Source organism: Diadema antillarum, unplaced genomic scaffold, assembly GCF_040938485.1.
Source record: "Diadema antillarum isolate AM-2024a unplaced genomic scaffold, OU_Dant_1.0 seq00000379_RagTag, whole genome shotgun sequence".
NCBI lineage: Eukaryota > Metazoa > Echinodermata > Echinoidea > Diadematoida > Diadematidae > Diadema > Diadema antillarum.
Window position 1 is genome coordinate 454622 of NW_027271378.1, and position 19864 is coordinate 474485.

General features: G+C 38.5%; 1 protein-coding gene across 1 annotated transcript in view; it reads right to left on the bottom strand.

Moving 5' to 3' along the window:
- The window catches only part of LOC139731574 (transmembrane protein 268-like), a 33554-nt gene that overhangs the window by 11306 nt on the left and 2384 nt on the right, over window positions 1–19864 (bottom strand). Inside the window, exons 2-5 of the mRNA XM_071642464.1 lie at window positions 17868–17918; window positions 6412–7023; window positions 5511–5555; window positions 524–636 (exon numbers count right to left, since the gene is read on the bottom strand). Of these exons, the coding sequence (XP_071498565.1) occupies window positions 524–636; window positions 5511–5555; window positions 6412–7023; window positions 17868–17918 (821 nt within the window). The remainder of the gene's footprint in view (window positions 1–523; window positions 637–5510; window positions 5556–6411; window positions 7024–17867; window positions 17919–19864) is intronic.

Genomic DNA, 19864 nt, shown 5'->3' on the forward strand with positions numbered 1-19864 from the left:
TCTGGCAAGAAATTTTCTCATTGTAATTTCACTAAATGCTTTACTTTAATTCACATTTTACAATCATTCCATGACATAGTCATGAGAAATTACACCTGATTTTCTTTAAGCAGCTAATAGACTCTCCATAGAGTTAAAAGATATCCCTCAGTCAAGAAAACTGCACCCAGGATTGGCAGTGTAATATGTTGCATGAGCAAAATATGATATCTCATAACCCCAAACATTCACATCCATGCCAATTTAGGAGTCAGTTTGGGTTTGTTGGGCTTTTAAAAAAAATATTTTCCAGGCTTTGTTTCGAGTTTGCTTAGTAAACCTAGATAATAAGAAATATACTTGATTTTGTACATTCACTAACAAGAACTAAACCAAGGCATTTGAAAATAATCATGTATTACTAATGCTTCACTACGGGCATGGCAACCACTTACTACTACAGATAAGAAATTAAAAGAAAAACTAACACATACATGTATATTTCAGTCTTTGATGAGAAAGTCTAACTTGAATGAATGTGTACCTGAACACCTTTCCTTGCCAGCTCGTCTGGGCAGTAAATGGTGTCAAACCTGGCCTTACAGCAGCACTCAGTACGGGATCGGATCGTTGCAAGTTCAGCTCCGTTATATAAAGCTGCATACAAAGATACCAATAGGAATAACATAAATAATGTTGATGACTACCCCTTGTTCAATGTTATTGTTAAAATCAAAGTAACCAAACTACAAGTAGTATGAACAAGTGCCGTAATGTGTCTCGCCCACAAACGTACAACACCTTTTTTTTTATTTTGTTCACAAATGGACCTATGGATCAAAGGTTAGGAGTCATAATCAAATGCACAGTATATTGGGCCCTACAAGTTAATTGACCCGGTCTGTGACCTTTGACCTTGTGGTGACCATTAACTCCTCAAAGTACATCTACCATCCAAGTTTGGTCACAAATAGACTTACAGATCAAAAGTTATGGTCCATAATTGAAATGCGCCCTAAAAGTTCATTGACCCCTGCCTGTGACCTTTGACCTTGTGGTGACCATCAACTCCCCACGGGACATCTACCACCCAAGTTTAGTTACAAACGGACTTACGGATCAAAAGTTGTGACCCATAATCGAAACGCGCCTTAAAAACTTAACATTGGGCCCTAAAAGTTCATTGACTCCTGCCTGTGACCTTTGACCTTGTGGTGACCATCAACTCCCCACGGGACATCTACCACCCAAGTTTAGTCACAAACGGACTTATGGATCAAAAGTAATGACCCATAATCGAAACGCGCCCTAAAAACTTAACATTGGGCCCTAAAAGTTCATTGACCCCTGCCTGTGACCTTTGACCTTGTGGTGACCATCAACACCCCACGGGACATCTACCACCCAAGTTTAGTCACAAACGGACTTATGGATCAAAAGTTATGACCCATAATCGAAACGCGCCCTAAAAACTTAACATTGGGCCCTAAAAGTTCATTGACCCCTGCCTGTGACCTTTGACCTTGTGGTGACCATCAACACCCCAGGGGACATCTACCACCCAAGTTTAGTCACAAACGGACTTACGGATCAAAAGTTATGACCCATAATCGAAACGCGCCCTAAAAACTTAACATTGGGCCCTAAAAGTTCATTGTCCCCTGCCTGTGACCTTTGACCTTGTGGTGACCATCCACTCCCAAAGGTACATCTACCATCCAAGTTTGGTTGCAAATAGACATACGGATCAAAAGTTATGGCCCATAATCAAAACGCGCCCTAAAAACTTAACATTGGCCCTAAAAGTTCATTGACCCCTGCCTGTGACCTTTAACCTTGAGGTGACCTTCATACTTGGCAAAAGGTAAAACTTTGTATGACCACTCTTCCCTCCAAGTTTGATTCAAATTGAAGACCAGAGTACAAAGTTATTCAAGTTTTTATAGCGTTACGGACAAACGACGGACAGACGCCGCAGGCGATCCCTTAGTCTCCCCTCACCTCCTGTGGGCTCGACAAAAACCAGGGGCGGATCAAGGAATTCCGTAAAAGGGGAGGCGCATTTATGAAATTACAGGGGGTGCAGGGGCCCCTACCCCATTTTTTTCTTTTTATTTCTTTTGTTTTAACAAAAAATAAAGTGGGGGCATGCGCTCTGTGCGCCCCGCTCTATGACTCCGCCACTGTAAAACAGTAATACATACATACCACTTGGGTTATAAAGGTAGATTGATTGATCAATCGATAGATAGATAGATAGATAAAGAGATAGATATATCGCTAGATGGGTAGGTAGGTAGATAGACAGACAGACAGACAGATAGACAGATAGATAGATAGATTGATAGATAGATAGATAGATAGATAGACAGATAGATAGAGAGCTACATATAGATAGGTAGATATGGATAGATAGATAAATAGATAGATAGATAGATAGATAGATAGATAGATAGATAGACAGACAGATGGACGGAATCGTTTATAACTGCCTTTGTTGTACACTGCACATGACACTTTGTCTATTTGCATATTCTTCAGCAAAGTATATATTCCTGTTTGATGAATGACCAAAGTCGGGAACTTAATGTGCCAGGATCTATTTGCATTATGCAAACTGCACTGGGCTGGGGATGTAAAGTTTACCTCACCAACAGCCATGGAATGTTTACTTTCAGTTTTGGAAATATTCCTGCTGGCTTGAAAAGGCAGCAGAGCTCACAGCTAGACAACAACACTGTAGGAGGTCACAAGCAAAAGTGGGTTCATACAATCTTTCACAATGTGTCAATCTAACCTTTACTGTGCTTTATTCACCTAGCATGAATTCATACCGAAATGCTTTCTAGGCCACTTGGCACAGATGCCTGGAAACCAATTGCAAATGAACAGAAATATCACTTAATCCCCCTAATCCCCATTGTGTTACCATGGCCTTCCTGTTGGTCTGAGGCACATTGCTAGACCTGAGTGGGCTTGCTAACTTTATACAACTAGGTCAATTTGGATGGATTATTGAATTCTCATGAAAAAAAAAGGTATGGCAAGTTAAAGTTGATCTGAATGCTTTATAGTGAGCATTGATAGCACATAACACTCAAGTTGTGGAAAAAGGGCAACATAGACCCTGCATCACAAAATCAACAAAAAGTCGTCAGACAAGGATTTTCAGTTAGGCAGATTCTGCAAAAGCAGACTCTAAGCTTTAAAATGATGTTTAGCTCAATACAAATTGGCTTTCCTAACTTTTATGAATAATGAAAAGAAAGTATACATTCTGCAAAAGTGTTCAATGAGAAAAGAGGCTTTGAAGTTTAGGGTATATTCCAGTGCTTAACCTCACTGTGCTGCGCTCTGTGCAACAAATGGAACAAAAAACTGAACGTAAAACTCGGCAGCAACCACAATGAAGAGGTAATCAGATTAAGTTGAAATTCTGCACACTCATTCAATACATTATATTCATGACTGATACCAACCTTGAATGCAGTAGCATAGTCCTTTCAAAATTTATCAGAGTCGAAAGTGAGGAGTGTGTATACAGTATTTGAAATGAACAGCAGCCTCTAAGACATACCTAATCGCACTATTCTGCAAAATAGTGTTCTACAAAAACTGCTCCAAACACAATTTCCCATTCATTTTATGATCCCAACGTTTAAAAATCATGAAGATGAATTGTGCTTTCAGAATTTATAATAAACTTAAGATTGACAAGGTTGTCCCATTTCACCTATTTTGAGCAGTCCTCACATAAAATCAGGGCCTACCACTTTTTGTTGGTTTTGTGACGCATGGTCAAATACATCATACATCAACTAGAATATGCCTGAAAATACAGACATTAAAAGATTCAGGGAATGATTGAATTCTCATTGCTTCACCTGGTTGTGGTGTGAGCTGCATGTTGATACATATCACTCTCACCATTATGGTTAGAGTGATATGCCAGATTCATACATATGTTATGGCATATCAATATATGTTTTTATATTTCTCTGCAATGTATAATATGTACATGTTTTCTTCAGTCATATAAATTTTGCTATTTAATGTACATTTTAATGTTCATCGATATTATTCAGGGCCCCATGGAAGACCACTACATTGTACTTATTGGTGAATGGGCTACCCTGACAAAAGATTAATAAATAAAAAAAAAATAAATAAATAAAATACTCAAATTATCAAGTACAAATGGCTTGCGTTTGCAGAGAGAGCTATAAACTCAACAAAACTCGATGGGACGTGACACATCAAAAGAGAAACCTCCGGCAAGGCACAGGGAACTCTACATACTTTCCTTCAACATTCCAACCAGAAGCAATGCTGCTTTGAAGAAAAATCAATGTGAAAAAAAAAAAGAGCAATGAATAAATGACAGAGAAAAGCCACTTCCTTCCCACATGTCCTCACTTCTGCCGCATTCTTCCTGCATAACACTCTTGACATTTCTCCACCACTGAAGTTGTTTTTTTTTTTCAAAATGGGACAAAGCAAATACGAGGTAGCTGCATTCAACACTTACACAAACCTCTCTCTTTCTCACAGCAACTATGTTAAAGGGATGGTACAGTTTTGGTTGAGATGGAGCTCCAGGTTTCCAACTTTTTTTTACATAATGAGAAACTGCTTGTGAAATATCCATTCTGAGAGGAATTCACAGTTTATTAATGAAAATTGGTTTAAAATGGCTGAGATACCCCAAAACAAAGAGGTTCTAATAAAAGATGGGACCCACCTTTCATGAAGACCACTTTGTTTTACTTTGTTTGTGGATATCTCGGCTATTTTGAAACCAATTTTCATCAAACAAACTTTGAAAACCTGCTAAAATTGTATGCTCTTTGATATTTCATATGTGGTTTCTAATTGTCTAGCAAAAAATTAAAAATCTGAATCCCCATTATAACAAAAACTATACTGTACCCTTTAAATGTTTGGATGGGGGAAACATGTCTGGCAGAAGCTGGGAAAATGATCTAGCACAGCACACATGTTTTTCTTTTCTAAGTGCTACATCTGTTTACAGTTTGAATACATGTTTGTCACATTGTAATATGAGATTGTTGTGTTCTATGGATGAAATTTACTGAAGGGGGAGGGGGTCTTCTGTAAGGCCCCAGTACAGCTTTAGTAACAAGAATCTATTAATTCTCTCTTTTTTTTAAAGACTAAATTCTGGATGGTCGATTTATTTTAATATCTTTATGTATGAAATTATAACAACAACAAAAACGCCTTGCAGAAACCTTTGCATACTTTGCATAACCAACATAAATTTGAATACTTGGGATCACTGTATTTATGATTCAGTGTGCATAAAAAAATGGAAAAGATCTTTGATTGTCAGCATTTGGCATATTATCAGTCTCTATGTCTACACTACACTTTACTTGCACATATGTACTATGAGATCATTCTTGCACATATCTTTAATAAACAGAAAACCAGTCTCTCTTGTTCTGGATGTATTTTCCCCCCATCCTCTGTCCGTGCTTTAAGGCGACAACAGAATTAGGTCAACTTACCAGGCACGTTGTTCACAGACGCATCATGGGCACTTAGACTAGAACCTGGGAAGCATGAGAAACAAAACAAAACAACAACTTTGAAAATAGATGAGAAAAGCTGCAATCCCCTCTGTAATTCAGCAGAGACCATTAGTCACACTGCATTGGCAATACATTACACAGTACCTGTCTAGACATACGCAAATTCAATGTTTATGACTCTGATGGTCTTGTTATCACCGGTCTTGTTATCACCATGCCGCAAACAACTTTTACTACAATTCAGAAGCATGACAGGTTATGACTTGTTCCCATACGTTTCATTTTTTTTCCAATGTCAATTTATTTTACATTTTTAAAGTATATAAGCAAAACAAGACCTACAACTCAATCAAGTGAAGACTAAAAGTTTCCAATACTATCCTTAATTCTTTTCTCGGACTTGATTCACAGCGACTGTCAACACATTACTGTAACATCAGCGGGCAAATGCATCAATGTGACCAATAATCTACTTACGGTAATCATGGATTAAGAGGGCTGCAAACTGCATTGGGGCTCTAAAAGAAGATATATTTCTCTCACTTGGACATCAGAGCAAGGATCCAATATAAAAGGCAAGTGCCCGTTCATATCCATTGCTTGGGTGTGAGTTCTACCGTCTTTCAGACTGTAGAAAAAACTCTTGTAATCATGATTGTAATCCCTATTAGAAGAATCATAATTCTAATCAAGATATTTTATTTTTTGCGTTTGAGGCAAATTACTGTAAAAACAATTCTAGAATCTTGACTTGTTAATCAAGGTCTGGGGGTGTTTTCAAATCTTGATTTGCTCGATTGGTGGTGCACATTTCCCATCTGAAAGGAACCTGCAATCATCTTTTCCAAATTTAACCACGATGAGCACCATCACTCACCGAGATGTAGTGCAGCGACAAAGCGTTGCCAAAAGTTCCTGGAGAGAGCGTTGATAGTCGGGATGCCCTCCAGAAAGTCCGGTAGGTCCATGTCGCTGAGGAGGACCACCACCACCTTGGCGGTGTTGGTGTAGTGGGTGCGCAGGGCGCGCAGGTTCTCATAGGTGCACCAGGGGCTGTGCATGAAGTCCGGCGAGATGAGCAGCACCAGCTTCTTTGACGTCGAGATCATGTTGACAATTTTGTCCATGCGCGCCACGCCAGGGTCCCACTTGTGGTTGCCGTTCTCGCAGCCGAAGCCGTAGGCGGGTGACTCTAGCTTGCGGATGACGTTGATGGCCCACTCGTCATCCTCCCAGGCGAAGCAGAAGAAGGCGTGGCTGGTCTCCTCGCCGACCAGCGACGGCGCCATGCCCCCCTCCCGGGTGCGCCCGGGGACGTCTGCTGCTGTCTGGTTGGAGCTGGCCTCATCTGGCACGAATGGAAGACTGTCGACGGACTTGTCATCGCCGCTGTCTACTGCGGCTAGCATCCGACCTCCCTGGTCAGCCTCCGTGTCCCAATCATCCAAGAAACTAGACGTTTGGACATCTTCGGTGTACAAAAGTTTTTCTGCAAAAATCATTGATGTGAGGAACCAAATGCAGAAAATGATTAAGGTCCAACGCAAATAAGAATGCACATAGAAGGCAAACCAGGCATTTCTGCAACAATGTCCTGACACAAACTTCCGAAGGTACAACCATTGCATCACGAGGCGAACTGTCAAATTTGTCTCTAACACAAAATAGATCAGTAATTACATAGTGAATGATGTTAAGCTCATATCTGAATCTCTCCATTCTAACATTACATTAATAAAACTAGAGAGGGGCCGTCAAAGGCGGCAGACCCACGCCTAAGTACAAAGTCGGGGTAAACATAATGTGCATTCGGTCATCTACCAGAATTCGGCCACTTAATTGCCAGTGTGCTTTATCACCAGCCAGTGAGTTCTACCAAAGATCGTACACTGAAGTGTACGATCTTTGGTTCTACAGTCACATCACACGCAAATCACATAATTACACATACGGTATTAACACTCATTCACGTACAGGAAAGTCCTTAAGTCTCCTCCAAAAATCCATCGAAAATCCCAAATTCCACCGTCAAAAGTGCAGAATCGGAACTTTTCCAAGCGCGCGCGAATTAAGTCCAGTTTTAAGAGTATTGTCTACGCGACGGGTCGCGGAAAAAGCGCTAAAAATCGAGAAATACGCCGTTTTCTTGCGGGATATTTTGATTATAGCAAGCCGAGAGTGTGATGATATCAAAGGTCGTATGAGTGTACGATCTTTGATGGTATCCACAAAAGCAAAAAAGAAAAACAAAATTTACGTACCCCCTAGGCAATTACCCCTATGATTAGTGTCTACGGGAATTATTCAATGCAAGGGTTGAATGCAAATGTCTACTGCACCAGTATTCGGCCACCAACGAGCGCCGCAACGTCCCCGGTGCAATTTTGCACCAACAGTGTAGAGCGCGATGCATTTTCAGCGGCCTTGCACACGCATTGACATTGAGCACGCATATCGTGCAGTGTGACTGCGACCGAGCAAAATGCTCCTCCAACGAAAAAAACAATCAATGTTAATTTGAAAAATCATCAAATATCAAAGGTCGTATGAGTGTACGATCTTTGATGGTATCCACAAAAGCAAAAAAGAAAAACAAAATTTACGTACCCCCTAGGCAATTACCCCTATGATTAGTGTCTACGGGAATTATTCAATGCAAGGGTTGAATGCAAATGTCTACTGCACCAGTATTAGCCCACCAACGAGCGCCGCAACGTCCCCGGTGCAATTTTGCACCAACAGTGTAGAGCGCGATGCATTTTCAGCGGCCTTGCACACGCATTGACATTGAGCGCGCATATCGTGCAGTGTGACTGCGACCGAGCAAAATGCTCCTCCAACGAAAAAAACAATCAATGTTGATTTGAAAAATCATCAAAATACGGGCCAGTTTGTGATGACGGAGAACGAACTTTCATAAATCTAGAAGGACATAGTCCCTCAAATAGGCCTAAACGTAAATTTCGGAATTCTTACGAACATTTGAGCAGCGAAGTCGGATCGTTGGGGAGTTTATGTCTTCGTATGGTAGCGGAAAATCGCAAAGTGAGAAACGGGAAATTTTCGGAATGGTCACTATACCATGGGGTCAAAACTTCAAGGTCACACAGAATTTGCAAGGGTCAACCGATTATCACCAAAATCTAATCGATTCTTTCCTGTCATTATCCAAACATTCCCTGAACATTTCGTGCAAATCCGTTTTCCCGTTCTCTTGTTATCTTGTACACAAACAAACAAACAAACAAACAAACAAACAAACAAACATACAAACAAACAAACAAACAAACAAACAAACAAACAAAAAAAAAACAAAAAAACAAACAAACAAACAAACAAACAAACAAACATACGGAACCCTTTACATAACCCCCTGCCGATTTTCATCGGCGTGGGTAAAAAAGACAAGTATAGAAGGAATGAAAAGCAATCACAACTAACACTGAAATGGGCATGGGTATTATGGTACCTGAGGATTTCCAGTACAAACCTAATTGATTAGGTTCTCTGGTTTTGTTCTGTATGAATGGACCCTAATATTTGATAAGTGTAGTGCTTGCACTGAGCTGAACACAGTATCATTCACGGAGAGGGAATGATGCTTTGATGAATCAATGAGATAAGACATGAAAAGACATTTCTTCAGACAAATACAAAGTGTATTAAAGAGCAGCATCATACAGTGAAGCATATTTGGTACATCAAACTGGCAGCTGTGCAATGTATGACTGTATATAAAAAACATGAAAGGAAAACTAAAGTGCAGTCGTCCAAACAATCCTTTTTTTTTATTTTGCTTGTCTCTGTTTTAACTGCTGCACCCACTGTATGTCAAAAATGAGAGTAATCTAGAGGATGGCGACACTTTTCTTCTTCTACGCAAAAGATAACTTTCACAGTACAATGAAATGCTGAGTTTCTAAACTGTCATACACATAGGAATCGGATATACATGTATCACAGAGTAGGCTGCTCCATACACTGAAATATGAATACACACACTGTACACAAACACACACCCACATTCACCAGATGTCTGGATATTTGTTGATCAGAAATGATTAATGCTGCTGAACGACCAATAAAATGACATTCTTCTAAAGCCATCTGTTTGTTTTTGTGTCGGTATTAAAGTCCGCATAGAACTTCCAAAGCCTCCTACAACTATCCTGTAAATCTTAAATGTCAAGGCATGCAATTGACTTTGAACACACATCAATCTTGTGTGCAATCAGACGGCTGGCTAGTTGAGATGTTGTTTGAAACTGAATATGATAAGACAAGAGCCCTAATCTGTGAAATATTGTGGCGGGTCTTTGCTCCAATCTACAAACCAGTCATAACAATGAACGAAAGTTAAAGCGCACTAGCCAGAGCAAAAACTTTAGATTTGTGGCATTTTCTTGCTCATGTCCTTCCTGTCCAACCACAGGTTGTCTGACCTGCTTTGTATTCTGATGTGTAGATCAACAAAACCCTTTGTACATAAATCAGATCAAAATAGAAAGGGGTCATAAACTGTACAAAGACAACACATACACCATCTCATCAAGTTGACACACAAATGTAATGCTGCCTGAAATGAGTAAATTTACACCATGACTTTTTTTGCTTTTGTTGTTGCTTCAATCCACAAGAAATGCAGCTCTTATTGTGGGGCATGACACAAGTACCAGTGAATATATTGGTGATGTACATGTATCAAATGGGGAGTGGATGCAGAAATCTTGCAAAGAAATGACACAGACGGCATGAACTCAACAATATCTTTATAATATCTAATCCTTTTGCTTATGAACTATCAGTCATCTACAGAAATGGCAACTATCAGAACTTTTTCTCTTCAATATAACTGGAAGGAATAGTAAACCACAGAATATACAGTAAATTGCAATTTTATCACACAGTAAATCACATAATGCTACAATCAGTGTGCATGTTCTTCGTGACCCCAGCTACAGCCTGAAATACAATACACAGGCAAAAATACGACAAAAATGAATGAGGAAATCCTATTGCTATGAAAGTGAACAATGAATAAAAGTTCTATTAAAAGCAATCTTTGCATGGTTAAAGGGTGTGAATTCATAGACTACTCCAGTAAAACTTGAAATGATATGCTGGTACTTTCAAATGAGATAATATATTAATTTCTATTCATACTGTAGAATATGTGTTGCAGTGGCATATGATCCATGCTTGGACTCGTGGAGAAAAAAAAACCCCAACAAAACAAAACAGCTTTACAATGCTCCACCTGCACTCTAAAAGGATGAAGTGTGCATTTTGTATGGTAAAAGAATTTACATTGTGTTGTCATAATATGTACTACAAGCGGGGGATGTAAGACACTTGTGACTTTCTTGGTCTCTATTGACAAGACTGACGTGACTGATTTTGTTGTTGTTGTTGTTGTTGTTGTTGTTGTTGTTGTTGCAATTGTTCTTGTTGTTGTTGTTGTATGTTTTTGTTTGTGTTTTTTGCTAGCTGGAAGACACTGAAGAACATTTGATAGCAAATGTTTCATACAACTCCATAGACATGATTCAGTGTAATGTGCACTGAATGTGACTAATAAACTGCGTATCAATTTATGGTGACAAACAACACTGATTGCACAAAAAGTGATGACATTCAATGGAAATAACAAGAATCAATGGTCACCAAGAATATAAATCAGGTTGATAACAACCATCATCATCATCATTTATTACCACTTGATAATATAAATCATGTCAAACGTAGGAGTAGTCCTACAGTAATTGTATCAGCTTTAGAAATAATTACAACTTGAATACAATGTACGTATTTACATAATAGCACTGCACAAAAAAGAAGAAGCAACAATTCATTCATCTATACATCCAATGTGAAATGCATCTTTGTGGGGGAGGATGATGTGACTAGTATAGTGTGGCAGTATAATGCAGTCTTCAAACACAGATGATAGATTGAGTATCTTCAAATTTACAGTGTAAACAGACCAGGTTTCTGTGTCCCAAGCACAGAAGCATACCGTATGTACAATGTATACGTTACATGCAAACCTCTTGGTATTTCACATGTGCAGTTCAGTACATGTACAGTGTATTGATTATATATGTGACCGTGCATCACAAAACAAACAAAAAGTCGCACACGGTGAATTTGTGTGAGGACTGAAAATAGGTGAAATGGGTCAACCTTGCCAATCTTGAGGTTCTCATATTTTCGGAAAGAGCAAGTCTTCTTCTACATTATGTTAAAGTTTGGGATCATAAAACAAACAGGAAACTGTGTTTTTAGCAGTTTTTCTCAAACACTTTATTGTAGACATGGTAGAACTACAGTGTGATTAGATGTTTCTAATAGAGTCCACTTTTCATTTCTTAAAAATCCTGTACACACTCTTCACTTTCAACTCTAATAACTTTTGAAAGGATAATGCTACTGCTTTGAAAGTTGTCATTAATCATGGACAAAATGTGTTAATAAATCACCCTAATTTAAGCTTAATCTGATAATTCCTTCATTGTTATCGCTCCCGTGTTTTTTGTCCCTTTCATGGCACAGCTAGGGTGGCTTGGAAAAGATTAAACGCTTGAATAGACCCTTTACTCAGAGCCTCTTTTCTCAGTTCACACTTTTCCAGAGTGTGTGCTTTCTTTCCAACATTTAGATAGGTTAGGAGAGTCCATTTGAATTGAGTAATACATCATTTTAAAGCTTAGGGTCTGCTCTTTTAGAATCTGCCCCTAACTAAAAATCCATGTCTGGCGACTTTTTGTTTGTTTTGTGGTGCAGGGTCACATAATTATGTTGTGTTGCATTTTTCCTGCGAATGTTACTCTCGATATACAATTGTGTATATCTACACATTGTACAATCACGTGTCATCAAGATTCAACAAGTAGAACCTATGTAGTAAATACTTCATTAAGACCAGCAAATTGGATATGAGTATACTGTCACAAAGCACATACCTGTACAATTTGTATCTACACGATAAAAATAGGGGTGGATGCACACTTGCAACACCTATCACGAATACAGTAACTGCTCATCAATGCTTGAATTTTAAAGTGTTAGCATCTGATCAAAAATCAAGTTTACAACTTGTGTATTTGCTTTAGCCTCCATAAGTGAAACATCAATAGGAAATGATATACAAATTATGTAACTTGGCACACAGTAAAGTTTTTTATATGTGTGTACATACAATATATGTGTACCTACCAGCACACTTTTTTTTTTTTTGGGGGGGGGGGGGTGCATACCCTGTTCAACGTACTTATGATTGATAGCAAGCTTCATCACTGTGATGGATGAAATTAAGAATAGTACATCAAACTGAGAAGACCTTAGAGCTCAGATTAAAAAATAACCAGAACATGTATAAGGTTATGTAAATGAAGGAAGGGCAATGATGGCACATGAATCGTTGACACAGGTAACGTGAAAGATATTAAACTGAAATGTTGCAATTTATACATCTGATGGACTGCGTATTTGTACAGTCGAGTCAGGACACAATCATGTTTTGCACTAATCACATTCCAAAACACTGATTATGGCTAAAAAAAGTTGAAAACTAGAGAGGGGCCGTCAAAGGCGGCAGACCCACGCCTAAGTACAAAGTCGGGGTAAACATAATGTGCATTCGGTCATCTACCAGAATTCGGCCACTTAATTGCCAGTGTGCTTTATCACCAGCCAGTGAGTTCTACCAAAGATCGTACACTGAAGTGTACGATCTTTGGTTCTACAGTCACATCACACGCAAATCACATAATTACACATACGGTATTAACACTCATTCACGTACAGGAAAGTCCTTAAGTCTCCTCCAAAAATCCATCGAAAATCCCAAATTCCACCGTCAAAAGTGCAGAATCGGAACTTTTCCAAGCGCGCGCGAATTAAGTCCAGTTTTAAGAGTATTGTCTACGCGACGGGTCGCGGAAAAAGCGCTAAAAATCGAGAAATATGCCGTTTTCTTGCGGGATATTTTGATTATAGCAAGCCGAGAGTGTGATGATATCAAAGGTCGTATGAGTGTACGATCTTTGATGGTATCCACAAAAGCAAAAAAGAAAAACAAAATTTACGTACCCCCTAGGCAATTACCCCTATGATTAGTGTCTACGGGAATTATTCAATGCAAGGGTTGAATGCAAATGTCTACTGCACCAGTATTCGGCCACCAACGAGCGCCGCAACGTCCCCGGTGTAATTTTGCACCAACAGTGTAGAGCGCGATGCATTTTCAGCGGCCTTGCACACGCATTGACATTGAGCACGCATATCGTGCAGTGTGACTGCGACCGAGCAAAATGCTCCTCCAACGAAAAAAACAATCAATGTTAATTTGAAAAATCATCAAATATCAAAGGTCGTATGAGTGTACGATCTTTGATGGTATCCACAAAAGCAAAAAAGAAAAACAAAATTTACGTACCCCCTAGGCAATTACCCCTATGATTAGTGTCTACGGGAATTATTCAATGCAAGGGTTGAATGCAAATGTCTACTGCACCAGTATTCGGCCACCAACGAGCGCCGCAACGTCCCCGGTGCAATTTTGCACCAACAGTGTAGAGCGCGATGCATTTTCAGCGGCCTTGCACACGCATATCGTGCAGTGTGACTGCGACCGAGCAAAATGCTCCTCCAACGAAAAAAACAATCAATGTTAATTTGAAAAATCATCAAAATACGGGCCAGTTTGTGATGACGGAGAACGAACTTTCATAAATCTAGAAGGACATAGTCCCTCAAATAGGCCTAAACGTAAATTTCGGAATTCTTACGAACATTTGAGCAGCGAAGTCGGATCGTTGGGGAGTTTATGTCTTCGTATGGTAGCGGAAAATCGCAAAGTGAGAAACGGGAAATTTTCGGAATGGTCACTATACCATGGGGTCAAAACTTCAAGGTCACACAGAATTTGCAAGGGTCAACCGATTATCACCAAAATCTAATCGATTCTTTCCTGTCATTATCCAAACATTCCCTGAACATTTCGTGCAAATCCGTTTACCCGTTCTCTTGTTATCTTGTACACAAACAAACAAACAAACAAACAAACAAACAAACAAACAAAAAAACAAACAAACAAACAAACAAACAAACAAACAAACATACGGAACCCTTTACATAACCCCCTGCCGATTTTCATCGGCGTGGGTAATAAATGCACGCTGAATGAATACATAAACTAGGGGGTGTGGCTCTCACACCTCCCTGCATTTATAAACCATAATATCTGATCTAAGCTGTCACAAGACCTCTTTATTTTGTGCTTTCCTTTCTACCAAAAGTATTTCATTTTAATGGTAACTACGTGTTTCATGGTAGCATTTGAGAGTTCATTGTACTTTAAAAAAAAAAAAAAAAAACGGAAAAAAAATACAGTTCTAACAAGGAGGTATTAACCCGTTGAGGACGAGTCCCGATTATACTCGGGCGGGTGTCTGTGGGAAATGTGTGTTGTAGCAAAATCAAACCGTCCTCAATGGGTTAATACCTCCTTGGTTCTAATCATCTCACTGGAAATAGGAGTACAGGAGAAATACATTGTAACTGGAAAGTTCACCAGCAGGCAACAATTTTTACACACTCTGATGGATTTGCATGTCTGTAGTGTGAGGATGTGAGAATGAAATCTATAAAAAAAAAAAAAAAACTCACTTTCACTCCTAAACAATGACCACAATTGAATTACTCAGGAGCAATTACTAAGGAATGTCTGAGGGGTCAAATTTGCCAACAGGGAATACATATGTACAATGTATCTTCAGCTGCACTGGGAGTAACTTAGTCTCTCTTCCAGACATCAACTAAAAACAGGACTTATAAGAGTCACAATTTCTCAGATCTCTATATGACCAAATAATAATGATGATAATAATAATAATAATAATAATAATGATAATCATAATCACAATAATAATAATCATAATAATAATAATAATAATAATAATAATAATAATAATAATAATCATAATAATAACAATAATGATAATAATGATAATGATAATAATAATAATAATAATAATAATAATAATAATAATAATAATAATAATATGGCATAGCTAGGGAGACTACAAGACAAGATGCTCTCAAATGCAAGGTGCTTTATATTGTACATTTACTCTGGCAAAAGGAAGCAAGTGACACGTCATCAAACTAAAGGGTTGTTAGTAGATTGAACTAATGACTCTGAAGCTCCTTGATTGAATGTACCACATTTTGCTGGAGTATCAAATTCTGCAAAAATATGTAGGCCTATTTTATCAAGACATCAAATCATTGCACTGATGACAATACAATGACAGATTCTTTTCATTTTTTCTCAGGTACCCTTTGGTTTTACTCTCATTTGTTACTTATGGTCTTTTGCTAAAATATGGCAATATGAGTTTTGCAAAGGAGGCTTTTGATCTCTTTCTGCCTCAGCCTGCCTGAAGAAGGAAGGGGTACACAAAAATTTATACTGTAAGTCTGGAATGGAGGTTAACAGCCATATGGTTTCAGAGCACAATGTAAAATTCAGAGTTATAAGCACTTGCACAGATGTTTTGGATTGGGTTTGTGCTTTTATTTTTTTTTCACACATGTTCAGTAGACTCATTCGCATATTCTGTCAAAAACCACTTTTTACAACACAATGCAAAAATGTATCATTCTTGCATATAAACACAAAGAAATCACCAACTAACAGTATATTGATCTCCTCATGTAAGACTAAGAGTCTGTTGAATCTTGATTTATTTTGTTTTAATCTTTGTGATAATTGCCTGTCGCAATGAGTGTGGACTACACACTCACACCCACACCCACAACTACACACACTAACACATAGTAGGGTTGGGGGTACCACGTATCATCACCCTAAGGATCTGTAGCTTGTTTATTCTAAAAATATAACACAAATCCGCCTAATTCTTACCTCAAATATGCCATAAATACTGCAGTTTTGAATGTCGTGACCGTCTTGTTGATTATGAATCTCCGTGTTAAAATAGCGCAATTTTAGTGCGTGCGTTCCGTTTTCTTCGCGCAGCTAAAAAGGGAACCTTGCGATCGGCACCCCCTCCCCTCCATAGGTATACACGTGAATTTCACAGCATAGGTAATACACGTGAATTTCACAGCCATGCTTCGTTACTGAGCGGATGTGTAATTTTTAGCTTGGTTTGTTTGAGTTTGATTTTCGTTTCTTCGTTTTTATTGTCTTTATAGCTAATGACACTTAATCCCGCGTGTACCTTTTCGTTCTATACGCAAACAGCCATGATATGCAGGGTGCCGATGGGAAGGTGCCCTGCCGATAGGTGGTGCCCCAACCATACATGTTGTATACGACTCCCATATCACATCAGGCATGGAGCGAGGATGAACCAGTTCATATTCCAGTCATTGCACAGTTCAGGAAGATTGAAAAAGCTTTGCTTGGAGCCGTGTGAGTTTTTTGGCCATGTTGAATGGAGGTGAACAATGTTGCATCGAGGTGAACAATGTTGCATCATGACAAAAAAACTCACAACCCTCTGTGTGTGGATGGGCCTAGCCTGGAAATTTAATTTGTACCAGTACAAAGGGAAGGGTTTGTTTGTTTGGTTGGTTGTTGTTGTTGTTTTTTTTTTTGAGGGGGGGGGGGAGGGAGGCAGGAATGGTGTATGAGAGAAAAATGAAGCTGAGGATCTAAAGGAAGAGGGTAGGTGAGCTCATGTTTGGCTGGAGTAATGACTTTATGTTTTTGATGATCATGTTTGCCAATTTTGTTCCTTAGTTTTGTTTGTTATGCTTCACTAATACCAGCATGATAACTTCAAACACACAGTCTGCAACCAAGTATATTTTTGCTAATAAATTTAACACAAACTAACATAATTTGGGGGTCCAATGCATATTCTATTGACCTACAATTGTATGATATGGAGAAGTTATAGTAAATAAGCACAAATCGGGTCAATTTTTCATTACCAATTTTGCACGAATTCTTGAAAGTCAGTGAAGCGAATGAGTAGAACACACCTATATTTCTGTACATGGTAATCTTTCCTTGTGTCATAAGAGTACATTCTCCATTACAGGTATTAAGTGTATTTTTAATACTAGTATAAGCTTGCCTTTATCGAAGGTATTGACAATCAATAGAACTTTGCATCCTATGCCACTGCCCAGGTACATTTTAGTATCAACCATTACGAGCAAAACTTTGCTACTTTCTCTCCTACGTGAATGTTCTTTGCTAAAACCACACTCGGCATGGGTGAGAAATAATGACATGATTTTGGTGATTTTGGTGATTTTCATGGATGAGTGGAACATGGTCACATTTGGTTCTACCTTTTTCTGGTTCTGGTGTCACTGAAGCTTCTTCATCTTCATCCTTTTCTGCTGATCACAAAAGTGGCATCAAAGAATGATAAAAGTCATGTGACAAATTACAATCTCTTTGAATCAGTGTTTTACACAAGAGGCTACTACTGTACATACAGCTGTACATCATATTTGTTGGGTCTTCATTTTTGCAAATCAAATGTTAATCAAGGTCATCTTTGCAGAATACTCCACCTTGAAAACATCAATTTCTATACATTCTGCATAAATCTGTTGGCTGTTGCTATCAAATAGTGTAGCCCACATTGTGCACACAGCATTTTTAATACACAGAATTCTATTCGAAAGAAGATAAAAGTGTATTTTGTGTACAGTGTACTGTGTATCTACCCTTGCTCAGGTATAATACCATCTATTTTACGCACTCATGCAGAACAGATAGCAAGCCATACCATTCTCAAACCCTGGCAAAGCCTTGTGGACATTTCAATTGATGTATTATAGTGGCAAATGTTTATTTTCACTGTTTACTTTTGTATTTACTAGGCATCTTTTCTCGGCGAAGAGGGTTGAATTGCAGACATTCTACATCATAAAAATACCACAGTGCATGCGAGATAATCAATAGAATAGCTTTTGCATATAAGATAAAAATGCATTCTTGTCAAGAATCAGTGCATGTTGCACAAATCATAGAAGACCTGTTTGCAGGGAGTACAAGATTGTAGCACAACCACCTGTGTTGGGGAAAAATGCACAGTTCTTAAAACAAAAAGGAAAAGAAACAAACAGACACACAAACTATACATACACTCACATACGGTACAATTCCTTTGAACATGTATGCACAATGCAAACAAGACAGGCTTACTACTGAATTATAGTGCCCATTTGAGTTCCTATTGCGACCTTTGAGACTTGGCTGTTTGCTGTGTAGTACACACACAATAAAAATCCTTTACACTGTGGAAACACTGTACAGCAGGCTGCACTGCTTGCTTTCCTTTGATGTTAACCACGACACCCCTTTCTGTACTTAATACACTTCACAGAGTGTGATAGGATATCTCAATACTCAGTAGTGCTGGGGGTGGGGTTGTGTTAACATTTTTGAGCAAAATGGAAAAATGTAGGAAACAAAATTCCTTCTTTTGTGGGAAATTACGGAAAGAAATATAAGATAGGACACTTTCAGTCTTTATATTCCTCGTCACCGTCCTAATCTATTGCCACTAACATTAGCACTTTATGTGCACTGTTCAAAAGAAGAAACAAACTATCGATCAACAATATCAATTTTTAGTTTCCAAAGACAGTGATCAGTATTTATCATTGGTATTGCCGTCCTTGAAGAAGGCATGGGAGTGCTAAAATGTATCCAAATTCAAGATGAGCATTTGGAAAAATACTACCGTCACGATTCTGATTAGGAATTTACTCAGATATGTGTACAGCTGTATGGTGCACTGATTTTCTGCAATGAACAATACACGTAGGTTCTGAGCGAATAAGTGCATTCAAGACTTAAAATCTGTAATAATTTCTAAGGATTTTCATAAGAGTGTCAGTAATCCTCGGTGAAAAAAGCCATTATTGTCACTGTAAATTTACAGACAATGTGAAAGATCCATCACGAGTATAGGAATCAAAATGAACTCTTCATCAATTCCTGAGCTTTCTTAAAAAGAAAAAAGTCAGGAACATTTTTATCTACATTTAGGTACTAAATACCGGAAAGTAGATATTTTCTTTGGAACTCTTTATGCATTATATCACATCCTGTTCAAGGCGAATAGCCATTAAGTGTTGGACAGTCTGTTGCAACACATTCCTGCCAGGGCTGCCATTCCCCACAATGAACTGACAAGTCTTTTTCTTCTACAAATTGTCTCATCTGACATTTCCACAAAAGACAATGTGGATGCTTTAATTCAACTCAAGAAAAAAGATTTTGTCATTACTGCTGCTCTACATACTATCACCACTACTACAAAAACTTTTAT